The sequence below is a fragment of the Octopus bimaculoides genome, chromosome 11 (genome assembly GCF_046866305.1).
Source record: "Octopus bimaculoides isolate indiv1 chromosome 11, ASM4686630v1, whole genome shotgun sequence".
Lineage (NCBI taxonomy): Eukaryota > Metazoa > Mollusca > Cephalopoda > Octopoda > Octopodidae > Octopus > Octopus bimaculoides.
The window spans coordinates 51,957,824-51,983,891 of record NC_142938.1 but is presented as its reverse complement, the minus strand read 5'-3'; the positions used below and the strand labels follow the sequence as shown (position 1 = coordinate 51,983,891).

Here is a 26,068-nt window from a genome sequence, read left to right as displayed (position 1 = left end):
TCGTAAGCGCCACCCTGGCCATTTTCAAGGTTAGTATATTATTTTCTTTGTCTCGACATCTAGAATCCGAAAAAGTTAGAAGAACCAGTGTGGCTTGAACCAGAGAGTTTAGTAATACACCATCGTAAGCACACACACTCAATCAATAACTTTGCTGTGGTCCCTGTATCATTTACAAAGTGTTGTGACTCATTTTCTAATATAACTTGTTACCATCATAACAATAATGGGTTATTATCTTACTATTTTGTCTTACTTAAAGATACTTGCCTTGGTATATAGAAACACAAACTATACCTTTGGTGGAGTCTCTGTATGTTTTTTGTAGGCATTATGGCTGAAATATGCAATGCGATACACCGTTTCATAGCACCAGTATATTCTACAAAATAAGAAAGGCACAGTCGTTGTTTCATCCTTCTGATGCATATATAAATAAATAATTTTACGTAGGTGGAATGATTAGAGGAGGTCTTCACGGTCATTTTCAGACCAAAATCAGCTTTCTAACTTCATTCCTTGCCGAGATATTGCATTCTGAAAGTCACAAAACTTTGTGTTTTTCTCGGTTTTTATGTTGTAATGCTTACAACAGTCTGTTACTAAATGCCTCAGTTTTGAAGGCGCAGGAGTGGCTGTGTGGTAAGTAGCTTGCTTACCAACCACATGGTTCCGGGTTCATTCCCACTGCGTGGCACCTTGGGCAAGTGTCTTCTACTATAGCCTTGGGCCGACCAAAGCCTTGTGAGTGGATTTGGTAGGCGGAAACTGAAAGAAGCCCGTCGTATATATATGTATATATATATATGTATGTGTGTGTATATGTTTGTGTCTGTGTTTGTCCTCCCAATGACTGAAACAAGTTAAAGAATAAATATCAATATAAAACAAAGGCTGTCTGTGTATTTAATATGTATACATCTCTACAGTTTTCAACCGATTTTCTCCAGACTTTACACACACATTACTTATGTGCCAAGGGTAATCATGCACAATAAGTTTTTTGCCCAGAGCTCCCAGGTAAAGTGAGAAATCAGGAAAAATGGTGTTTTGCACAGGTTTTTCTGTAACACCTGCAGTTTTCAACTGAATCTCTCCCTCTTTTCATTTTCTGTTTCTCTTGCTTCCATATTTTCTCTCTCACCCTCTATAATAGTTCCTCTCTTTCAGTCTGTCTTCTTTCTTTCTTTCCTTCCTTCCTGCCTTTCTTTCTCCCTCCCTCCCTCTTTCTTTCTTTCTTCTGAGTCGAAGAAACAATTCAGCATGGCATGATGGGAAGAACAGACAATAGGAAGGAACCAGATAACTTTTAAGTTGGTATGGAATGATGAGAAGCAGGTTGAATTCCAACATTTCCTTTATTGCATTTGTGGAAATAACCTCCTCCGTCTCCTCCACATCACCTATTTCCTGCAAAACCTCCATGTGCTGCTGCATCTGTAACCCCTTTAGCTCTTCCAATGTCAGTTCCTTGGAGTGGTCCTCGATAAGCTTATTGATGTCACCTTCATCCACGTCCAGGCCCATGGACTTGCCAAGGGATACAATCTCCTCCACCTCTGCTGCTTCGGGTTCAAGTCTTTCAAAGTCCGTTTAAGACACAACCTCAGTCCACAGCTTCTTCCATGCAGAGGTCAAGGTCCTCTTTGTAACACCCTGCCAGGCCATGTCAATAATTCTGAGACATATTGCAATGTTATAGTGGTCCATCCAGAACTCTCGAAGGGTGAGGTCTGTGTTCTCTGTCACCTCAAAGCAGCAGCAGAAGAGGTGCTTAGTGAAGAGCTTCTTGAAATTAGAGATCTCCTGCTGATCCCTGGACTGCAGGATAGGGGTGGTGTTGGGTGGAAGGTAGAGAACGTTTATAAACTTGAACCCTTTGAGGTTAGGTGGGTGAGTAGGTCCATTGTCCAGAATGAGAAGGACTTGCAGTGGTAGCTTATTTTCCTGGAGATATTTCCTAATGTCAGGACCAAAGACCAAATTCACCCACTCCACAGAGAACTACATGGTGACCCACACCCTTGGACTTGCCTTCCACATAACCTGCAGTTTTCCTTTGAGAATCTTATGTGACTTAAAGGCTCTGGTGTTTTCCAAACGATAAAAGAGTAGCGGCTTAATATTGCAATCACCGCTTGCATTGGCACACAGTGGGAGCATTTGCCTATCTTTCATGGGTTTGTGGTCTGGCATTCTCTTCTCCTCTGCTGTTATATAAGTCCTCCTTGACATCTGCTTCCAAAAAACGACCTGTCTCATCACATTTGAAGACATGCTGGGGGGTGTATCCTTCGGCTGCTATAATTCTGGCATAGGTTTTGAGGTAATCTTCATCTGCCTTCATATCTGCTCTCACTGCCTCACCTTGCCTGACAAGGGGGTGAATGCCAGTCCAGTTTTTAAAATTCTCAAACCAGCCCCAACTAGCTTTAAACAGCTCGCCTGATGCCTCGTCCAGACAAGTGCCTGTGGTCTGCTGCAGCAAATCAGCATAAATAGCTCATGCATTCTCACAGATTATAGCTTCCGTCATGGTATCTCCTGCAAACTGCTTCTCCATCAACTACACCATCAGCAGCTTCTCCATATTTTCATGGATAGATGTTTGCTGTTTAGAAATTGTTTTAACACCCTTTCTCTGACGTTATAGCCTTTATTGACTCCTTCTGCTTTAGTATGGTGCAGATTGAAGTTCTACGCTTGTACTGCTTTGCCATGTTGACTACCTGCACACATTGGTCATGTTTTTTTTGATAATTTTGTTCTTTAATTCAATGTACATCATCCACTTCTTCTTTGCACTCGCTTTTTTCGGACCCATGGTTGGAAAAACAAAGTTTTGTAAAATAACTGCAAGCACAACACTGATGCTTCTGTAGCCTGCAACGACCAAGTAAGCATTTTACCACCTGTCTAACTAACGATCTTCGCACTTGCTAATGCACATGTCTGTCTAGCTATCGATCTACTGATGATCTCCGCACTTGCTAGCATGGATGTCTGTCTAACTATCAAGTGAGATGCGAGATGCTGGACAGATGTTACAGCATTCATTGTGGCGTTCGCTATGCCAATTAGTGGTGGAGTATCTGAAGCTGACTCGTAACCCGAATTTTAGCTCGCAACTCAAAGCAAAAAATCAGCCAAGAGCCGGCTCATATCTTGGAAAACTTGTTGGTTGGGACTCTCGTAAGTCAAGTTACCACTGTATGTCTATTCGTATATATATATATATATATATGGCTCTACCCACTACCAGGTATAGTCTTGGGGAATGTAGAACCATCTGTTATTCATTATTGTTCCTGGGTCTTGGAGTAGTAGCACCTGTCGGGGTCCTAACTGTGGGTTAATTAGTATGTTATGGAAGAAAGTCCAAGCAGCACAAATCCTCACTATCTCGCGAGTGAGGTAAAGGAAAAGGTTAAGGGAGACAATTTTGACATAAAATGAAGGATTGGAGTCCCTCAGGCAGTCCAGTGCCCTCTTTCACACCCTTCCAACAACTTCAGTGTTGGTGTATCCCTCCCACCATTTAAGGTTCTGTAGGAGAAGGCCACTCCAGTGTAAAACCTACAGCATGCTGGTCACCATCTTGGCCTGCTGAGCCTCTGTAGTCAGACGTCAAAATCTGAAGAGTGGGATTGGATTACTTGGACTAACTTTCATTTTGGAACTACTTAGCACAGGCAAGATGAAAAGCCCAGGAGCAAATGCAAGGGGCTGAAATGGGGCTCCTTCAAAGGATCATCTGAGTAATACTACTTGACAGGGCATGTAGCTCAGAGATCAGGGGTTCTCTCTAGGTCAGTTACTAAGCTGCATTGAAGGGTCCCAGCTTTGGTATTATGGACATGTGATTAAGATGTTGTATGAAAGAATCACCAGACAAATTTCTTCAAGCAAAGCCAACTGGCAGGAGACCTAGAGGTAGACCAAGAATGAGACAACTGGATAATATCCATTGTCTCAGATGATCATGTTCAAGAATTCAGCTGGAAAGTGTAATCACAGTTGCTTCTGATAGGACACTATGGCGGAGGTGCTTGAGGCCTCTAGTCCCATGATACTCCTATGAATAGTAGTTGGATGGATGGATGGACATGTGTGTGTGTTCAGGTAAACCTTAATGTGTGTTGTGAATGCATACGCGGACTGAACTTACATTCATACATCCATTGCAAATAGAAGCAGGTTTTTTTTTTTTCTCCTTTAAGTCCTCTCCTTCACCAACCGGAATAACTATATCTGACATCTGGCATAGTTTCTATGGTTGGATGCTTTTGGTAACACCAACCATTCTACTGAGTGTACTGGGTGCTTTTTACATGGCTCCAGCAACAGTGAGGTCACCAAGTAACTTGCAAGACCCCTCAGCTGAGTGGAGAATAGTTTTATAGTTGGTTTTGTGCCAGGTGATGAAAAGATAACATGTGACAGAGGGACAGAAACAGGCATCTTGCAGTAGAAACGATACGTGGCTACCCCAGGTGGAAAAGGAGAGAAAGTGGTGATGAAAATGTTAGGGTATACTTTCAAATTATAGGAGTGGTATATATGCGGTACAGATGGGATTGAGTGGGCAGGTAGGTTCACGAGAGTGCAAAAGGAGAGAAGACAGAGGGGAGGGGAATGCAGTGTGTGGTGAATATAGTTGGATGAGAGGGGTGTTAGGAAGATAGGTAGTGCCGGGGAAAGATTTGTCAGCAACAAATTGTGTGCAGAGACATAGGTATAAATGACATGTCTTTTAGGCTTCAATTTTACTTAGAAGGAAAGTGTCTTCTCAAGCAGAGCAAATCTTTAATTATCTCTGTTCTTTTTCATCTCCTCTGTGGGGTTCAACATCCGAAGCTTATTTTTCACTACTTCTTTCTATGTTTTCCTGAGTCTTCATCTTATATACTCAGGTAAACTTTTTGCGGGTGTGGAGTATAATATGGATGTGTGGTATTTTCTAAGCAGAATGTGTGCAGAAAGTTTGTGTGTGTTGTTGTTGTGAATGCATTAATTCAGGCAATATATGCAACATATGTTAGATTAACAACTGTTTTTAAGAACCTGCTGTGTCTAACTAATGTATCTTTTACTTCTCTCTTTGTTCATTGAGAAAATTTACTACTTTACTTTACAATTAAGTGTCAATGATTTCTGATAATATAGGTTCCTGAAGATCGCTCTTAAGATCCAGAAAACAGCCCAGGTTTCGGTGGCTGATACCCTCACATCCTTAATCAAGAAAGCCCTACAATCTGGTCAAACCATGCAATTGGGATCAAGTGTTTTATTTTGCTCTGCTGACTCTTTATCTCCCCAACACTGCTACTGATCAAGGTGGCCTGTCAACAACAACCCTAGTCCAGGCTAACGCCTTGTCTTTCAAGCAGTTCCCCATATCTAGCATCTGAGCATGTTGCACTCAGCTCATTCTCGACCCTGCAGACGTCCAACCCTGACACCAGCTCAAAGTATCTATGTGACTGTTTATGCCAAACCCATCGAGGGCGATGTCTCATCAACTGTCAGAGTAGTTACCTCTGACAGCACTGTCCTCCATCTTACTGAAGAGGTCTTGACTGCTCGCTGACTCAAACATCTTGAGCCACCTGCAGATCTCAGACTCATACCATCACCTCGCCTTCAGTTGCCATGCATGGCCTTGAGAAATACATTCTTTTTGCTCTGAGGTCTTTAACTGCCAGTAGCAACAGAGGTGTTGATAGTTTCTGATCCAGTCAGCTTAAAGTCTTGCTGTCACCACTCATTGCTGATGCTGAGTTTAGTTACAGCACCCTGAACCCTAATCGCTCTCGAGAAGAAGGGCAAGGGCATACTCCCCCTTTTCTGTGGGCAATGTCTTTCAGAGACTCACAGCCAAAGTCATCTGCAGCTGTGTTGCATCCAAACTAGGTGAGAAACTTGTAACTATTTTATGCTGTTATGGTTTAATGAACAAATGTTTCTACGATGTTGATGATTAATTCATCCGAATCAGATGTCTTCTGATGTAAACTTTAATATGAAACATTGTAGCATTCATCATCATAAATTTCATTAATTCTCGGATTTAAGATTTTAATTAGAAATAAAATACATTTTATAGATGGTGATGCTTTCATAACTGGTAAATGTATTTTATTAGTATTTTTGTTTATTAGAGTATAATAATTCCATATATTGGTGCAAAATGCTCTTCACAATTGCTGGTGGAACAGATCCAACTTTTGTCCTCATAAAAATATTTATCAAATAAACATTAAATTGTATATTCGATGCCATTACCGCCTGACTGGCTCCTGTACCAGTGGCATGTGAAAAGCACCATTTGAGTTTGGTCGATTCCAGTGCCGCCTGACTGGCCCCCATCCTGGTGACACATAAAAAGCACCCACTACACTCTCTGAGTGTTTAGCGTTAAGAAAGGCATCTAGCTGTGGAAACCTTGCTAGATCAGATTGGAGCCTGGTGTAGCTGCCTCGCTTGCCAATCCTCAGACAAACCGTCCAACCCATGCCAGCATGGAAAGCAGATGTTAAACGATGATGACGATGTCTTTGCTGATTCCGCTTCGCCCTTCCTTCTATGGATTTCTCAGTGTGATCAGTTTTTGTAATTTGATTATCTTGTTTCATTGATCTTTAAAATGGTCTTCCCATCAACAATGGAACTGGAATTCTTAAATACTAAGTCTTAATTTTCGTTTTAATGGAAATGGTATCCTAAGAATGAGATTTCTAAAATACATCAGTGAGTAATTGTTCATGCTGTTATGTTGATATCAAACTTGGAACTTGATTATTCCAAAATATTAAGATTACCTTTTTTTTTTTTTTCGCTGGTCTATTAACAATAGTGTGTCATTATAACTTTTAGGAAACTAAGAGTTTAGATATAGTAGAATGTTCAGCTTTTATATTTCTTCTATCCAGATTATCTGAAATGTCTTTTAACCATTTGTTTTCCATTTTATTTTATTTTCTGAAGATAAAACATACCAAGATTTTGTCCAGAAACTTCAAGAAGCTGCTGAAAACCAACAGTGTCGTTATGGAGTTTTTGATGTAGAATACAAACATAATGATATGAATAGACAAAAGTTGGCCTTCTTTTTATGGTAAGTTTTAAATTTTTTTGTCTACAGTTATATATCTGGGATTTATTAAAATTGTTTTCCCATAAGTTCTAATCCCTTATTGTAATTCACCAGGACAATCTAGGCACAAGCATGACTGTGTGGGTAGGCAGTTTGCTTTTCAACCACATGGTTTTGAGTTCAGTCCTACTGCGTAACACCTTGGGCAAGAGTCTTCTGCTTCAGTCTTGAGCCAACAGAAGCTTCATAATTGAATTTGGTTGGCAGAACTTCCCATCATGTGTGTGAAAGTGTTTGTGCCTCCTAACAGGTAGGCGGGAATCTATACTTTCTGTAAAAGAAAGGTAAAGGGTAAAGACCCCCTTCGGTCATGAATGACCATGGAATTGCACCTAGAAAGTTACCCTCCCAGGCACAAGTCAGGGCAAGGTTGTTTATGAAGACCAGCAGACGCCCATTCATATCAGCCTCCTTTCTCCATACCACCAATGTTATCCAAGGGAAAGGCAAATGCCGATCCAGCTTGGCACCAGTGACATTGCAACTTATTTCTACAGCTGAATGAACTGGAGCAACGTGAAATAAAGTGTCTTGCTCAAGAGCACAACACATCCTGGTCCAGGAATCAACTCACTACCTCATAGTTTGTGAGCCGACGCTCTAACCACTGAGTTATGTGCCTTCACTACTTTCTGTATTCATCATTTTATACCCACTTTTTCAACTGAGCTTCTGAAAATGTTGCAGTACATTTAGTCTGTCAAGAATATACTTATGGCAAGCTAGTTGGATACTTTCTTGTTAAAAATTACCGAAGAACCTTCTGCTTTTGCTGTTTTTTTTTTTTTTTTTTTTTTTTTTTGATAAGAGATTTTAAAATGATTCACTTTTCTTTTGTTAGTTCTAAAGTAGTTTGTTCTAAAACATTTCCAAGACAAGACTATTCTTATTTCCTGACAATACATTACTGTCTCACTTTGGAATAACAATCTGCCAAATGCAACCAAAATATTGTGATTTTTCTTTCAATAAATTTAGAATTGTTATAAGAGTTGCGTGAAAGTCATGTTGAATTACCTCCCTTCGTTCACAAATCTCAGATCAAAACTTAAGACAGCTTAATTTCAATGGTTGATGAAATTGTAATTTTTTTTTTTTCTAATTTTACAGATTTATTTGTTTTATAAAATGGTTATCATAATATCTGTTAGCTTTTATAACTCCATAACAGATTTTAAAAATAATCTGGAATTTTTATATTTATTCAAGTTTTTCACTTTGAAAATTTATTCTTGCAGCTTATCATTATTCCATTGTATATTACAGATTTTTATTTGTAATTTGTTTTCATCATCATCATCATTTAGCATCCGTTAAATGGGTTGGCTGGGTTGACAGGAGTTGGCAAAACCACTTTAAAGAGTATTCTGGCTGCTTTTTTATGTGACACCAGCACTGGGACTGACAGGGTCACAAATGAGGTTATGGAATGAATGAAATTCATTATCAAAGGGTTCATCATCATTGGTGATATATATATTTATATGAACAAACACACATGCATGTGCATGCACCTAGTTTCATCATTTCTGAGCTTCAGTCTGCCTTAGATACTAGGACCAAACCAGAAACCATGTGGTTGGGAAACAAACTTTTTAACTTCGTAACTATGCCAGTGTGCTTATAGATAGATAAGCAGTCAGGCGGGCAGGTAGGTAAGTGATGAGAAAGCTTGAGTAGTAAGGGTGCAGAAGTGAGTTGCATAGGGTGTGTGTTCTGTATTTGTCCCAGTTCTATTTTCAGATTTACATTCTGTCATTTATGTGTACTCTTTACTCTTTTACTTGTTTCAGTCGTTTGACTGCGGCCATGCTGGGGCCCCGCCTTTAGTCGAGCCAATCGACCCCAGGACTTATTCTTTGTAAGCCTAGTACTTATTCTATCGGTCTCTTTTTGCCGAACCGCTAAGTTACGGGGACGTAAACACACCAGCATCGGTTGTCAAGCGAAGTTGGGGGGACAAACACACACATAAACATATATACATACATACATACATACATACATACATACATATATATATATATACGACAGGCTTCTTTCAGTTTCCGTCTACCAAATCTATTCACAAGGCTTTGGTCGGCCCGAGGCTATAGTAGAAGACACTTGCCCAAGGTGCCACGCAGTCGGACTGAACCCAGAACCATGTGGTTGGTAAGCAAGCCACTCCTGCGCCTGTAGCTGATATAAAGACTGTATTTCCTATCTGATGTAAATATAGACTAATTACACTGCTTTTTGTTCTTTAGTCTTTATTGAATTTTAACCATTTGTGGAAAAATCTCTAAAGTAACAAAGTGTTTATGTCAAGGAAAACTGCAGTGACATAAACACACAGTTACCATTATCAAAAGTTTTTCAAATTTGTTTTCCCCTTCTATAAAATGTCAAAAGTGTAAAATATTTCCATTCATCTTGATTATGTATCATTTCATAAATGGCGGTCAAAGGCAACATTTTTTTCATCTGGAGTTGTTGCTGTACTATTTACACCCTGTTATAAATGACATTTTACTATTGAGTTCACATTAATTGCAGTGCTGGAAGAGATAACATCAAGTAACTGTCTTTAGATCTTAACAATATTAAATTAACAGTTCTAATAGAAATATGCAGCACACTAGGAAGTTTAAATTGTTAAAGAGAAAACTTAATATAGTTGGTGTTTGGGACTTGCAGTTGCTGGAATAAAGTTTAGCCCCTTATTTCCACGTTGAAAGCACATTTAAGTCCAAATCTTAAAGTAACAGGAACAGATATTTTTGTTCTTTTAACCTGTATCAACAAAGAAAAAAATTATTGATTGTGTACTTGAAGTATTTCATATTTGCAAGACAGTGTGTAAGAGAGAATCGTGATGTCGTAGGAGAGAAATGTGTCCGCATGGATGATGGTTCACTTACACTAAGCGTGGCTGCAAAGAGAGAGGTTTGGAGATGTCACTATGAAAGGTTGTTCAATAAAGAGAATGAATGGGAGAGAGAATTGCTGAATGTCGACCCAACAGAGGGACCAGCTATCTGAGTTGACAGTACCTTGGTAGATAAGGCAATTAAGAGTATGGAGACAGGGAAAGCCCCCAGCCCATCAGGAATCACAGCAGAGATGCTCAAAATATCTGGCAGTGTCGGCTATAGCCTAGTCACCCGTATTACGAACCAGGTGATACACGAAGGAGTCATACCCAACGACTGGTGTAGCAGCACCATAGTCAACTGCTACAAAGGTAAAGGTGATGCATTAGATATGATTAATTGCAGAGGTATCAAGCTTTTAGATCAGGTAATGAAGGTCACGGAGAGGCTCATAGCCCAACTAATTAGGGAGAGAGTCAATTTAGATGAGATGCAGGTTGGGTTCGTGCCTGGGAAAAGCACCACTGATGCTATATTTCTGGTAAGACAGCTTCAGGAGAAATACCTAGCCAAGGATAAACCTCTGTACCTGGCTTTCGTTGACATGGAGAAAGCCTTTGACAGGGTCCCCCGCTTCCTTATCTGGTGGTCAATGAGGAAACTAGGGATAGATGAATGGTTAGTGAGAGCTGTGCCACCCATGTACAGGGATGCTGTCAGTAAGGTGAGGGTTGGCAACGTAGTAGAGTGAAGAATTCCGGGTAGGGGTCCATCAAGGTTCATTCCTCAGCCCCCTCTTATTTATCATAGTCCTCCAGGCAATAACACAGGAATTCAAGACAGGATGCCCCTGGGAGCTTCTCTATGCTGATGACCTTGCTCTAATTGCTGAGTTACTATCAGAACTAGAGAAGTTTCAGGTGTGGAAGCAAGGACTAGAATTGAAGGGCCTTAGAGTCAACCTAACTAAACCAAAGTCCTAATAAGTAGGAAGGCAGACAAACCACAAATCCCTTCAGGTAGATGGCCCTGCTTGATATGTAGAAAAGGTGTAGGTAAAAACTAAGATGTACCCAGTGTAAGCTATGGACACATAAGAGGTGCAGCAATATCAAAGGAAGGCTAACTGGAAAGATAGTTTTTGTATGTGGCAGATGCTCAGGAAAAAAACTAGTAGTCGATAGCTTCCGTTATCTAGGTGACCAAGTTGGTGGCGTGGGAGGGTGCGCTGAAAGTGTAGCTGCTAGAATAAGAATAGCCTGGGCAAAGTTCAGAGAGCTCTTACCTCTGCTGGTGACAAAGGGCCTCTTGCTCAGAGTAAAAGGCAGACTGTTGGGGCAAGTGAAATCGAAATCGTAATTGAACCATATTCAATGACTGGCACCTGTGCCAGTGGAGCACTAACAGCACCATCCGAGTGTGATCATTGCAAGAGCAGCTGTCTGGCTTCCGTGCCAGTGGCACGTAAATAGCACCATTTGAGCGTGATCATAACCAGCATCGCCTTAATGGCACTTGTGCCGGTGGCATGTTAGAAAACATTCGAGTGAGGTCATTGCCAGTGCTGCTGGACTGGCTCCTGTGCAGGTGGCACGTAAAAGCACCCACTACACTCTCGGAGTGGTTGGCGTTAGGAAGGGCATCCAGCTGTGTCTGCTAGATCAGATTGGAGCCTTGCAGCCATCCGATTCACCAGTCCTCAGTCAAATCATCCAACCCATGCTAGCGTGGAAAGCGGACGTTAAATGATGATGATGATCTCTTGAGATTAAATAAAGTATTTCTTGTAAATCTATTTGGTAAAGTAGGTTAGTTGTAAGCACCGGTCTCGTAAGCTCCTGAACATTTCACACCCTTTACACTGAATTCCTGGACCAAATTTCCCTCCCTAAACTCCAGCATTCCCCACCTCTCACATAACTAGAGCTGGGCATTTATTGAGCTTCACTAAACGTCACCCGATTTCATAATTCTGTCTGCACTACTATACATGTTCTTATTATCTCTCACTTCACAAAATCATTTTCACATAAAGAATCACTGATTTTCACCATAGTTATCTATCACCTGTTTGTTCTCCTCTCCAGAACTTAATATTTCAGCTGTTAGCTGATCGGTTAATAGCTTTCTCTAGGCCATTCCTGGTGATTTAGATTCGCAAAATCTATGTCAGTTCATGCAAATACACAGAAATATTTTTCATGTTACAAGTCGCATATAGCCTGTGATTGGCCAGAAGGTTGGTGAGTAATTTATTTATAAATTAGGCTACTTATAGTGACAGTTCAGCCACTATTGTTCAAAAGGTTAATCACAGAGTTTTATGTTGTGCTACAAACTACTAATGGTACATTTTCCCAAATTTTAATGAAGATTCTAATGGTTAGACTTTTCTGCTATTTGGCTTCTTTTAAATGTAAACTTTTGTTTTTCTTTTTCTTTTTTTCTTTTTTTTTTTTAGGAGTCCAGAGAATGCTACAGTAAAACAGAAAATGATATATACAAGCAGTAAGTCTTGTCTCAAGACAAAACTTCAGGGAATTGGTGTTGAAATTCAAGCAACAGATGATTCTGAATTGGAACAGTCAGTTCTTTTAGAGAAGTGTCGTGACAAATCACAATGATATTATTCATGGCTTGAACTCTTCCAACCACCTTCAGCACAAATTGTCTTCTACTTATTATTTTTTTTATATTTTCTTTGATCTAAATTTTAATGTAAACTTGCTGCCATAACTGCAAAATACCAAAACTATTTAGACTCCTACTACAAGAATTTTAACTTTCTATTTCAACAATTCATTGATTCATTTGAAAATGTTACTGGTGCCTTTGAACTACTGGCAATGTCGACACAATGAGTTACCAATACCAAAAAACCTCCTTGTGGAAAACTCATTGCAATTATTTCAGGATAATAACAGCAACCACAATGATAGCAATACTGGCACAGATATACGAATTTGTAGATTAGTTAAACAATTAATTGTATTTGGTAAAATATTTGAAAGCAAATCAACATGTTTCTTGATTAAGAGATACAATGCTGAAAAAAATAAAAAAATTCTCTTATTTAAAAGTCTTCTTGATATTTTCTCCATAAATTTGAAATTTTTCTTTAGACTTAAGAGAATATATTAAATTTTGTGAAAGAGGTTAAAATTACAGATTTAATAGATAACAAATATTTGTTTGGGTTTAATGACAAACTACGCAATAAGTCTATCTTTTTTAAGGAATAATATTTAAATAAATCACAACTTTAATGATGAAGATATGTACATATTTGGAATAATTATCTTGACTTATCTAAATTAATATTTTATTGTTGTATCAGAACAAAACAAAACAAAAAAAGAAACAAAGAATTTCTGCTTAAACCAAGAATGTTGATTTCTGTAGTGTTTGTGTAGAGATTGAAGCAAAATGTTGCTTGTTATTCTGTTAGATCTACTGTTAGATGTTAATTTCAGGGACTTGTTTATTTACATAAAAATGTTTAAATGTTATACATATATTTGACACATTGAAATAACAGTTGAATAACTATCTTGTTAAATTTCCTTGTTGAAAGTTTGTTGGTGGTGAAGGTATTAATGATACTAATATACCTATGGCTGTTATTACATCTTACTAAGCTTGTCAACAGCAATACCATGGTCTTCATGGCCCACCGACCTGGTATTGTTGTATGTCACATCAATTCCTTATTTAATTCGTTCACCATATGAAATATGATAAACTTATTCAAGACTTATTGTAGGTAAAACAATCCAACTCATTTTTCTAAATATGTGCCTTCCTCACTTAAAATCTTTATAATTATTTCAATATAAATCATGTGAAGACAAGACTGGTGTTGTTACTTTGTACTATAAAATTGTTTGCATAAAACTCCAAAATAAAATCTGCAACAATCCTCAAGTATGTTTAGTTTAATGGAACTTTTCAGACTTTTTATAGTCAGTGTTGTCTATTGTTTGCGTTAGCCAAAATTATTACAACTTGTTCTGCATTAATACTTTTGTGTTAAGAATTTAAAAACAGAAAACATACTGTTTGTTTTGTTTTGTTTTAACTAAATTATTTGCTTCTCAATCAGTAGAATTATGTAAATCATCTGCCCCTTTCCCACTTCTTTCATAGAATGGTTTATGTTTGGAAATAGAGACTTGAGATCTTCTAAAGTAGAATTTATTTCCTTTCAGGAATCTTGTAATTGAGAAGTGAGATTTGAAGTAAAGGAGAAATTCTCTCTTACAGGTTAGATGTACTCTCATCTGGAATGTTGAGTTCAGCTGGAATGGTCTCCACCGGACTAATTCTTTGCCATATTTAGTGTTAGCCCAATACAGTTTAAATCCTACTAGGGCTGACTTTGCTTGTCGTCACTTTGAGTTGAAGGCATGGGGCAATAAAATAGGTACCAGTTATATACTGGAGTTTATTGAGCTGCATTAATTTCTCATTGACAAGAAATCAATATGACATATCTTTGAATTAGTTTTATTTCATTTTTACTCCAAATTTTTGTTTAGGAACTCAAACTTGTCAAAACTTTCTGAAATAACAATTTGTTGAAAACTCTGGGGCTTCATATTGAGTTTGATTTTTTTAAATTTTTTTTTTTTTAATTACCAAATTTTGGAGAGCATGAACAATAGATACATTTTAAGAGAAGAAAATGAAAACTAGTTGTGCAGTTCTGCCTTTGTTGTTGGTAACTCATAAATTATTCCTATTATCTCTCGTGATAAACTTGAATGGAGTTGGGGCAATTCCTCATTACTGCATTCATTTTTGTCTATTAGGCTAAAGATTTTCAAATTTTAATCTGAAATTTCATTGCTTTCCTCATGGATCACCAGTAATATCTAAGGGGAACTATTTCATTGCATTGCTTCTGAATTCAGTGCAAAAAATATTTGAATAAATAAAATAAACTGAATATGAATAAACTATTTTAACTTCTTTGTTTAAATAAAGTTTTTTAAATTTGCTTGTTTATTTTTATGTTACTTTTGTATTTTCTGTTTTTAGAATAGAACAGACACCTCTATATTATAATAGGATAGACTCCTATTTATACTTTGCCTTCTAACAAAATTTGTATTGTGCTAAACCAAAGAAACAATTATTTTGTGATACTATTTAAAATATGTCATTTAAATGCTTAATGTTAAGCTAATTCATAATATTGCTTCTAGTATAGAGGAATATCACTTACAGCTGACCTAGGCCTGGTCTAAATTTATGTCTTAAATTTCATTTGTGTGGAGAGAATTAGTTGTGTCAATAATGACATCCTTTGAACATTTTAAACGTTTTCTCATTAACATGATTAATTATTGTAATCAGCAAACACAGGAACAACTCTGCTGGTTGATGCTGTAATCATTAAAATAGGCTTTTCTGGAAACATTGTGTATAGACAAGCAAGATACCACAAAAGTAGTTTGATCACCTATTACCATGAAAATGGCTGTAGAATTTTGACAGTACTCATTCTCTCTTACTAGTTATCATTTGTATATAGATGTAGCTTAGTCTGAAAATAGAACTATACTATTATTATTTTGATGTAACAGAAAAATAATTTGTCCTTTTGCAGTGTTTCAGCAGTGATTATTCCCTCAGCAAAAGTGTTGGAACCTTATTCTTCAGCTGCCTAGAAAACTAGTAATCTGATCACTAAGCGTAGCACTAACTTCTCAGGATATAACATTAATTGTCTTCTGGATTTGCATATCTATCTCATTATCATTTAATGTCTGTTGTCCATGCTGGCATGGTTTGGGCAGTTTGACTAGGGCTGGTAAGCTGGAAGGCTGCACCAGACTCCAGTCTGATTTGGCATGGTTTTGTACGGTTGGATGCCCCTCCTAATGTCAACCACTCCGAGAGTGTAATGGGTGCTTTTGCATGACACCAGTATCTGTCATGACTGCTATTTTGCTCAGCTTGATGGGTCTTCTTCTCAAGCACGACATAATGCCAATGGTTTTGGTCATTGCCTCTGTGAGGCCCAACAATTGAAAGAAACTCAGACAGTTTGACTCTGTGAGGCCCAACGCTTGAAAGGAACTTGGCCACTTTGCCTCCATGAGGCCCAATGCTCCAACAGTGCTCTTTACGTGCCACTGTCATGAGTGCCAGTTATGTGACCCCAACATCAGTCATGACTACGATTTCAATTGGCTTGACAAGTCTTAAGCACAGCATATCGCCAAAGGTTTTGGTCACTAGTCCTTACCTCTGTGAGGTTCAAAGATCATGCTTCACCACTTCGTCCTGTGTCTTCTTGGGTCTTCCTCTACCACAGGTTCCCTCCACAGTTACAGATCAGCACTTCTATGCACAGTTCTCCTTGTACATGCGCATCACATGACCATATCAGCACAATCGTCTTTCTTGCACACCGCCTCTGATGCCTCTTGTGCCTAACTTGTCTCTCAAGATGTTTACACTGTCCAACATCCCGACATTGCCCATACTGGCTTCATTTTTTTCAAGCCTACGCATGTCCTCGGCTGTCACAGCCCATGTTTCACTGCAATGTAGCATAGTTGTTCACATACAGGCATCATTATCTGCCTTTCATTCTGAGAGAGAGGCCCTTTGTTGCCAGCAGTATTAGGAGCTCTCTGAACTTTTCCCAGCTATGCTCTCAGAGCGCTCCCTCCACTACTAAGTTGGTCGCCTAAATAATGGAAGCTATCTACTACCTCTAGTTTGCCTCACTGGCAGTTAATGGAGTCTATTTTCTGCCCTTTTTCAGCATTTATTGTACCTGTACATCTTCCACATACAAAAGCTAGTTTCCCTGTTAACCTTCCTGTGATATTGCTGCACTTTTTATGTAGCCAAGGCTTACCCGGGTGCATCTTATGAAATTTCTACCTACGCCTTTTCTATAGCTTGTGCAGGGCCACCTACCTGAAGAGATTTGTGATCTGTCTATCTTCTTACTTACTAAGACTTTGGCTTTTGCTAGGTTAACTCCAAGGCCCTTCGATTTTAGACCTTGTTTCCATACCAGGAACTTCTCTAGTTGTGGAAGTGATTGCTTTATAAGAGGAAGATCATCAGCCTAGAGGAGCTCCCAGGGGCAGCCTGTCTTAAATTCCTTTGTTATTGCCTGGAAGACTATGATGAACAAGAGGGGGCTGAGCACCGATCGTTGGTGAAATCAATCAGCTTTAACATCTCAAATACAAGTGATTTGGGAGCAGACAACTCCCAAAATAGGAAACTTGCTAAACCAGTCACACTTGAGGTTTTAAAAAATGGCAAAGTAATTCATAGACTATATAATAAGCATAGACCTAGTTCCATTTACTGGATCTCTTTATAACAAACTTACTTCTGGGACACAAAATTAGTAGAAAAAAGCAAAGAAAAATAGGCCTGTAAAACAAATATATAAAAAACAATAATTTATTTACTCCATCTTTTATAGTAAATCATTTTCAAAATGTATATAACATTCAATATTAACCTTTTAGCATTCATATTCTGTCAAATGTAATCCATGCTTATTCACATCATTTTGAATTCGTCATGTATTATCTCATAATTTTTGAGATTTCACTACTGAGATTGTTTATTTTTAAAATGACATTGTAGGCTAGATGTGAGAGGCCAGTTTGAACATAAAGGAAGTAGAATATTTGGGCCGAATATGGCTGGTTTAAATGCTAAAGGGTTAAGTTAATATCTAGTGGCATTTTGTCCATCACCACATTCTGAGTTAAAATTCCTGCTGAGGCCAACTTTGCCTTTCATCCTTTCAGAGTCGATGTAATCGACTTACCCGCTCCCTCTGAAATTGCTGGCCTTGTGCCAAATCTTGAAATCTATTAAGTAGGTTTGCATCTTGGTCATTGAGCAGGATATTTGCAGCAGAGATGCTACAAAGAGGATTCTAGATGCTTTTCTGGTGTTGCAAAGTATTCTTGTAAATTGATCATTGAAACATGTCTTGTAGAGTTTGTTTTTATATATGGGGAGAATTCACAAAAAAAACAAGACGATGACAGGTGGTGTAGACCAGGGGTTTTCAAACTTTTTGACTTGCGGACCCCTTTATATTTCAGGCTTTACCTTAGGGACCTCCTTATAAACGCTTATGAAATTTATACATAAATATTTCCTTAAAATATATATTTTTACATCTATTTATTTAACAGTATTTAACAAATAGGTTTATTGTCAATTAAAAGATTTCGATTAAAAAGCATATATAAAATCAAATTGCCCATAAAAAGTATTTGCTATCCACAGAACCCCTGTCTTGTCCTTGCAGACCCCCTGTGGTCCAGGGACCACAGTTTGAAAACCCCTGGTGTAGACAACAAACAGATATATTAGTTTAATGCTCAGGAAGTGAAAAAGTCTTTAACGTTTTGAGCCTACACACTTACACAGAAAGAAACAAGGAGAAAAAAAAAAGAATGTGTAGTGGCTATTGATCTGTCATGTTTTTATATATTTAAGGTTTGGCTCTAAATTTCTAATCAACAACTTTATCAACACTTCTCACCTCACATGATGTTGCTTGTTAAAACAATGAAACCAAACCATTCAAATATTTAGTTGGTTATGAAATACTTTAGCTAGTTTGATGATCATTTCTCCAGAAATGCTCCCACAATCATGGCAAACTACTGCCATCACTACAGCCTGTTGCACGTGTGTTGCCTTCTATTAATGCTTTTCTCTTTTGGAGAATTTTCTTACTTTCATGTGGTCATCTCACTGGGAACTACTACTTAAGGGGAGGGAATCGCTTCTCGGTTTTTTGTTTTTTTCTTATGTTGAGAAATCATTATCAGAGAGTGAAAAGAGCATAAATTATTTCCATATAATTCATTTTTTTAACTTTTCAGTAGTTGTGGACAGTAATATTTCATCCTTGTTCTGGGCTCCACAACACGCCATAACGCAGCATTATAAAATTAATCTATAGTCATTAAAAACAATAGATTTTTTTTTCCTCTTTTAACAGGGGAGAAAAGCATATGGTTTTGAAATAACTTGCATGTTTTTCTCTTTTTTTTTTTTTTTTTTTTTCTGCAGTTCCAGTACCTTCAGTGTCAGAAAAATTTACCCTATTTTCTCTCATTGTTTCTTCACAGTCACTGTCTATAGACCTACACCAGTAGTTTTCGACTGGGGCTCATCTAGGATTTCAGAGGTCCACACTAGCAAAATAGTAAATTGGGGATCCACAAGTAGTGTTTTAAAGATCCATGAAAAGGTTTCATTGAAATGTATGTATTGCAGGAAACAGCTAGGTCTCTTTCTCTACATAGTTCAACCTATACAAATGAATAAGTGAATAACATAGGAATTTTAAACGAAGTATCAAAATTAGTTTTTAAATATTGAATCTGTTATAGGGTGTGTGAGTATAAAATAGTAATCAAGGGGTACATACATAAAAATGTATGACAAACCAATTTCTACTACTTTTTTTCTTTTTTTTTTATAACAGCTCATGTCACATGGCTGTTTTGATGTATCACTGTCACTTTCACTGTTTAACATCCAAGGTACACCTAGCCACTTTCTAATGAAATACCACCATGAGTGATATTCAAACTACAGTGGAGAAGGCTAGCCACTGGATTTGGTTAAAAAGAGACCATGAGCAATGACTAGAGAAATATTGAGCTTTTTTTTAATAACCAGTTGATCTAGCAAACGGGGCCTCATATCAGTGAGGGGGATGGTGCGCATTGATGCCGTCGAGAGGTAGGCCCCGAAACGGCACGCATTCTCTCCTGATGACCCCATACACTTGCTGGCTTCCGGTATGCGGAGTTCTCGACTGGTAGCACTTGCATGTGTGAGTTGTTTGCAAGACATCAAGGTGATTGCTTCAGTAGTACATTCGAGGGTGAACATAGATAATGTCTGTAGTTGTAGGTATGGCTGTGGTAAAAAGCTTGTTTCCCAACCACATAGTTTTGGGTTCAGTCCCATAGCAAGGCACCTTGGGCAAGTGTCTTCTATAACCTCAGGCCAACCAAAGCCCTGTGAGTGGATATGGTGGATGGAAACAGAAAGAAGCCCTACATGTGTGTGTATGGCTTTGTAGCTCTGTCTGCCACCACCACCTGACAACTGGTGTCAGTATGTTTACATCCCCCATAACTTAGAAATCAATAAAATAAATGCTAGACTTTAAAAAAATGTACTGCATGGCCAGTCTACTAACTGAAGCAAGTAAAAGGCCTCTGTAGTAGGAGCTTTGGTGAACATAGGCAGTATGGGGTGCCACAGCTGGCCAAAGCCACTGTCATGCAAACCAATGACCACTAAATTCAAATGACTCCCTCAAATCAGTGAACTTCAACCTGTACGTATTTGTATAGAACTTGATGTGTTATGTGTAAATCAGGACTATTAATGCTATACTAGTGAGACCCGTGAATATTTCACTGAACTAATGGTAAACTTATGGGTTATTTCTGAAAACTTTATCCAAAAAACCTGAAAGCGTAGTTTGTGTTGTGTCTGTATTGAAAGATAGTTGCTCATTTCTATTCATTGAAAAGTAAAAGAAATTGGAATACAATGACTACTTAATGCACTTCATATATACACTTTATATACTTTACACACAAATTTATAGACACTTCCTCTTTGCCTTACCCTCTTTTTCTCTGTCTTTTTTCTTTTGCTCTTCACTTTTTCCCTTCAACTAATCATGTGAAAGCATTATAAATGGGCAAAAAAAAAATGCATTTCATTCACCACCATCTCCCCTATTTACTATGACAGTACTGCCATTTAACCCCCAAAAGACATCTCCAACTGGTTTATTCAGTGCACTTCTCGTACCCAATATTTATTGCAAACGGGAGATAACTCCTACCGCCCTGGCTTCAAGACCACATGGTTTCAATCTCTATTGGATCTCCTGAGTGGTAGGTACTCAATGTCAGGCATAGCAGTTTACCTCGCAATATATAGAAAATGGTGTCATACAATCACTGATTTTGTAACTAGGAAACTAGTCTATTTGAAAAGATAGAAAGAGTATACAAACCAAAAAGTATTGCTTATGGTCACTTTAATGTGGCTGTCCTCTAAGACAGGGGTTTTCAAACTTTTTGACTTGAGGACCCCTTTATATTTCAGGCTTTACCTTAGGGACCCCCTTATAAACGCTTATGAAATTTATACATAAATATTTGCTTAAAATAACATATTTTTACATTTATTTATTTAACAATATTTAACAAATAGGTTTATTGTCAATTAAAAGATTTTGATTAAAAAACATATATAAAATCAAATTGCGCATAAAAAGTATTTGCTGTCCACGGACCCCCTGACTTGTCCTTGCGGACCACAGTTTGAAAACCTCTGCTCTAAGAGATGGTGATACTGCCATTTAACCCCAGGAAGATATCTCCTTCAGCTGGTTTATTCAGTGTGCTTTTTGTACCTAATATTTAATGCAAGTGGGAGATAACTCCTGCTACACACACACATAAATATATATATATATACATACACACCACACACACACACACACACACACATATATATATATATATATATATAATGTCCGTTTTTCCATGCTAGCAAGGCTTGGACAGGAATTCATTTTGAGGCAGAATTTTATGGCCAGATGATCTTCTTGCTGCCAACACTCACCTGTTTTTCAAGTAAGGGATTTATTTTTATTCTTCAGGTTTTCACAAACCCAGAAGAGACTGATTCTAATGTCAATAAAGAATATAGATATTGACACTATTTCACTCATATGGTGACCAGAGAGTATCATTTACATTTACATGCATTCACACACATGTACTATAATGGGCATTCTACAATTTCCATCAACCAAATTCACTGTCAAGAGATTGATCAGCCCAGAGTCATAATAGAGAAACTTGCCCAAGATTTGGCTCAAAATTCAACCTCAAATCATAGGGTTGTAAAGCTAACTTTTTTACCATACCTATTCCTATAGATATATAAATATATATTCATCATTGTCATCATTTAACATCTTATTTGTTTATTGCCCACAAGGGGCTAAACATAGAGGGGACAAACAAGGACAGACAAAGGGATTAAGTCGATTACATTGACACCAGTGCGTAACTGGTACTTAATTTAGCAATCCCGAAAGGATGAAAGCCAATGTCGACCTCAGCGGAATTTGAACTCAGAACGTAACGGCAGATAAAATACTGCTAAGCATTTCGCCCGGTGTGCTGACGATTCTGCCAGCTTGCCGTCGTCATCATTTAACATCTGTTGCCCATTCTGGCATGGGTTGGACAGTGTGACCAGAGCTGGGGGGCTGCACCAGACACCAGTCTGATTTGGCATGGTTTCTATGGCTGGATGCCCTTCCTAATGCCAACCACTTTACAGAGTGTGCTGGGTGCTTTTATGTGGCACTGCACAGGTGCATTACACCACCAGAAGGATCGGTCTTAACACTTCTGCTGCAGAGTACAGTCAGGTGCCATATGCATACTTATATATAAGTGTGTCAGTGTGTGTATATATAGATATATATATATATATATATATCTGTCTCCTATCTTTTCTCTTGTCAAAGAATATTACTCCAGCGTTCGCAACCTTACCTTGTCTGGCCTAACAGCCCTCCATCTTTGTTTTCATTTGATTTCCTTGTATGTTTCCACTGTCCTGTTTTTGTTACCAACTTTGACCCTCCTCAAATCCCTAGTTTTATTTTGGTTTATGGGAGCAACTGTTTTTCGAAGCCTCATATTGTTGTTAATTTCTCAAAAGGTGGACTAGATGGTCTTGTTTTCCATTTCTTTCTCTCATTGTTCGCATACCCAAGTTTGCCTTTGTATTTTATGTTGTTTACATATTTCGTAATTCATGTTGTGTATGTTTTGGGACGTCCTGTACCCATATATGCATATATATATACATATATAGGTAAGTATGTACATATATGTATGTATATATGCATATATATATATATATATATATATATATATATATATATATATATATATATATATATATATATATTATTTATATTATTATATTATTATATGATTGAACGCCATGCATCCATTTCCAAGTAAGTTTATCTTAATAATTTTGATGCAACTCTACCCTGTACTGTTCTCTCTCTTCCTTTCTTTAATTCTTTTTTCTCCCCCTTCACCATTTTCTATGTCTGTCTGTCTCTCTCTCCCTCTTCTTTCTTTACTCTCTCTCATTGCTCACACATGACCATTGTCCATCTTTCTTTTCCTCATGTGATCATCTTTCTTTTTCTTCAGTCTGTCGCACAGACCAGATGCATTCTTATCTGTCTCCTATCTTTTCTCTTGTCAAAGAATATTCCTCCAATGTTCGCTACCTTACCACGTCTGGCCTAACAGCCCTCGATCTTTGTTTTCGTTTGGTTTGTTGTATATCTCCTCTGTCTTGTTTTTGTTACCAACTCTGACCCTCTGCAAATCCCAAATTTTATTTTGGTTTGTGGGAGCAACTGTTTTCCAAAGCCTCATATTGTCATTAATTGCTCAAAATGTGGAGTAGATGAAGAGCTGACAACTTATGAAGGGTCATTCTTTATGTTACTTGTCTTGTTTTCCATTTGCTTCTCTCTTTGTTCACATACCCAAATTTGCCTTTGTATTTCATATTGTTTATGTTTTGTGACATCCTGTATCCCTATATGCATATATATATATATATTCATAGATTTGTAAGTATGTACACATATGTATGTATATATGCATATATATATATATATATATATATATATATATGAGCGGCCCGTAAATACCACCAAAATAGCACCATTTCAGCGTAATCGTTACCAGCGTCGCCTTCTAGCACTTGTGCTGGTGGCACATTAGAAAATCATTCGAGCGAGGTCGTTGCCAGTGCCACTGGACTGGCTCCCGTGCAGGTGGCATGTAAAAAAACACCTTTTGAGCAAGGCCGTTGTCAGTACCATGTGACTGGCCCTCGTACCAGTGGCACGTAAAAGCACCCACTACACTCTCGGAGTGGTTGGCGTTAGGAAGGGCTTCCAGTTGTAGAAACTCTGCCAGATCAGATTGGAGCCTGGTGCAGCCCTCTGGCTTGCCAGTCCTCAGTCAAATCGTCCAACCCATGCTAGCATGGAAAGTGGACGTTAAACGATGATGATGATATATATATATATATATATATAATATTCTATTTGTATTGTTATATGATTGAACGCCATGCATCCATTTCCGAGTAAGTTTATCTATCTATATATATATAAGGTAAATTGAAAATTAGAGGTAATACTTAACAATTGTAAGCACCTGTGTATTCCAGCTAGTGGTTGCGGTGAAGGAATAAATTGTAAATCCAACTGAATCGTCGCAAGGTATGGAAGGTTTTCGAAGGACCGGAGAGATTATGTCCGGGTGGAGAATCATAACAGATATAGTACTATACAAAATACCGAAAGGATCTTCACCTCTTACATCACACATTTCTTCTTACTTCAACGTCGAGATGGTATAATTTCCTGGGAGAGAGATAATTTTGCGGCTGAAGATAGCTTTACATTGTAGATTATACACATATTATATTATGTTATATTATAATATATTATATTATGTTATGTTATATTATATTATACACATGTAGAGCTTGAAACACGTGTACCGCGGAATCCTTTGTAGTTTTGTTGTTATTTTTTTCTTTTGGATTTACAATTTATATATATATAAGTATATGTATGAAAAATTATGACAAACACAAGTTCATATCATTTGTTCCAACATACATTTCATTATTGTGGTTGCTTACAAAGTCTGTACAGCATGCTTAGCCATAAAAGATCAGCATTCTGTCCCAATAATGCTATAAAGTATTGTGCTACTTATATTGTTATTTTAATTCTGTTTAATTGGTAACAATTTCAAATGATACAGAAGTTGTTGACAACAACAATTACCTTGTAGTTAAATACTGATATGCTTTTGCCCTAGATAAACAAATTGTACTACTTGTATTACAGGTTTTAATTGTTGTGCCTTAGTCTGTCTCTGTCTCTAGTTATACACTAAATCACGCCAAGATTTTATTTTCCTTTTTGCATTTGCAGCTAATTTATTTGTAAAGGCTGGCAATATCAGGTAAAAGATTATTCGACCCTTATAAAAAAATCCAGTATTATTTCGTTCAGTTTTTAAAACAATTTCAGCCAGAACAATAAAGAAATGAATAAGCAACATAATGTCTCTTTGTTTAAGCCCATTATGTCCACAAACATACATGTAACATGTATTTAGTTTCAATGAAGCTGATCCTCCTTTTCGACTAACAAAGGTGGCTAAGGCAAAATTTTGAGGTCACTGTCAACCTGTGCACTGTAAACACAAATGTTACTCCACTGAAAGATATTAACATTTGACTTCTTTTATACATATAACTGTATGTATGTATACATACATATACATACATACATACATACATACATACATATATATATATATATATATATATATATATATATATATATATATATATATATATATATATATATATATATATATATATGTATTTATAGATCTCTACCAAAAATTTGGTAAAAATATTATACCTGTTATCAACGTAGCAAAATTCTCATATGAAAGGTTGTTAATCATACAATTTTGTGTGCATATCAATTTAAATAAGAGCTATAACGCGATCCATTGTAAAGACTTTTATAATGACCTATGAACATTTCGATGCAATATCCCGACTCACTCCTGTATGTTATAAAATATGGAATATTGTATCTCTTCAGGGTCAGATTTGATTAATTCAAAGCAGACAGTAAATAACAGACAACATTAATAGTTGTCCTTAAATTACATGTATATATATATCTATATATATATATATATATAATAATAATAATAATAATAAAGGAGTTACAACGCAAAAACGTATAAATTCAAAAGAACATATTTATCTTCTTCAATATATATTTCAGTATAAAGAATTCATTAAGAGGCTTAAATCAAAATTTCTTTACACATCATTCAGGAATAAATATAACATC

The 26,068-nt window shown here is 37.3% G+C and overlaps 1 protein-coding gene and 1 long non-coding RNA gene across 2 annotated transcripts in view; one reads left to right on the top strand and one right to left on the bottom strand.

Annotated features, from left to right (window-relative positions):
* The window catches only part of LOC106873922 (actophorin-like), a 62,364-nt gene extending 47,354 nt beyond the window's left edge, over positions 1-15,010 (top strand). Inside the window, exons 3-4 of the mRNA XM_089360007.1 lie at positions 6,988-7,117; positions 12,473-15,010. Of these exons, the coding sequence (XP_089216133.1) occupies positions 6,988-7,117; positions 12,473-12,635 (293 nt within the window). The 3' untranslated portion in view covers positions 12,636-15,010. The remainder of the gene's footprint in view (positions 1-6,987; positions 7,118-12,472) is intronic.
* Positions 14,621-24,944, bottom strand: LOC128249088 (uncharacterized). Its single transcript, XR_016243669.1, has 2 exons — positions 24,333-24,944; positions 14,621-19,331 (listed from the first exon to the last, which is right to left on the bottom strand). It is a non-coding gene; the product is annotated as an uncharacterized LOC128249088 (long non-coding RNA).
* Positions 24,945-26,068: the final 1,124 nt, after the last annotated feature.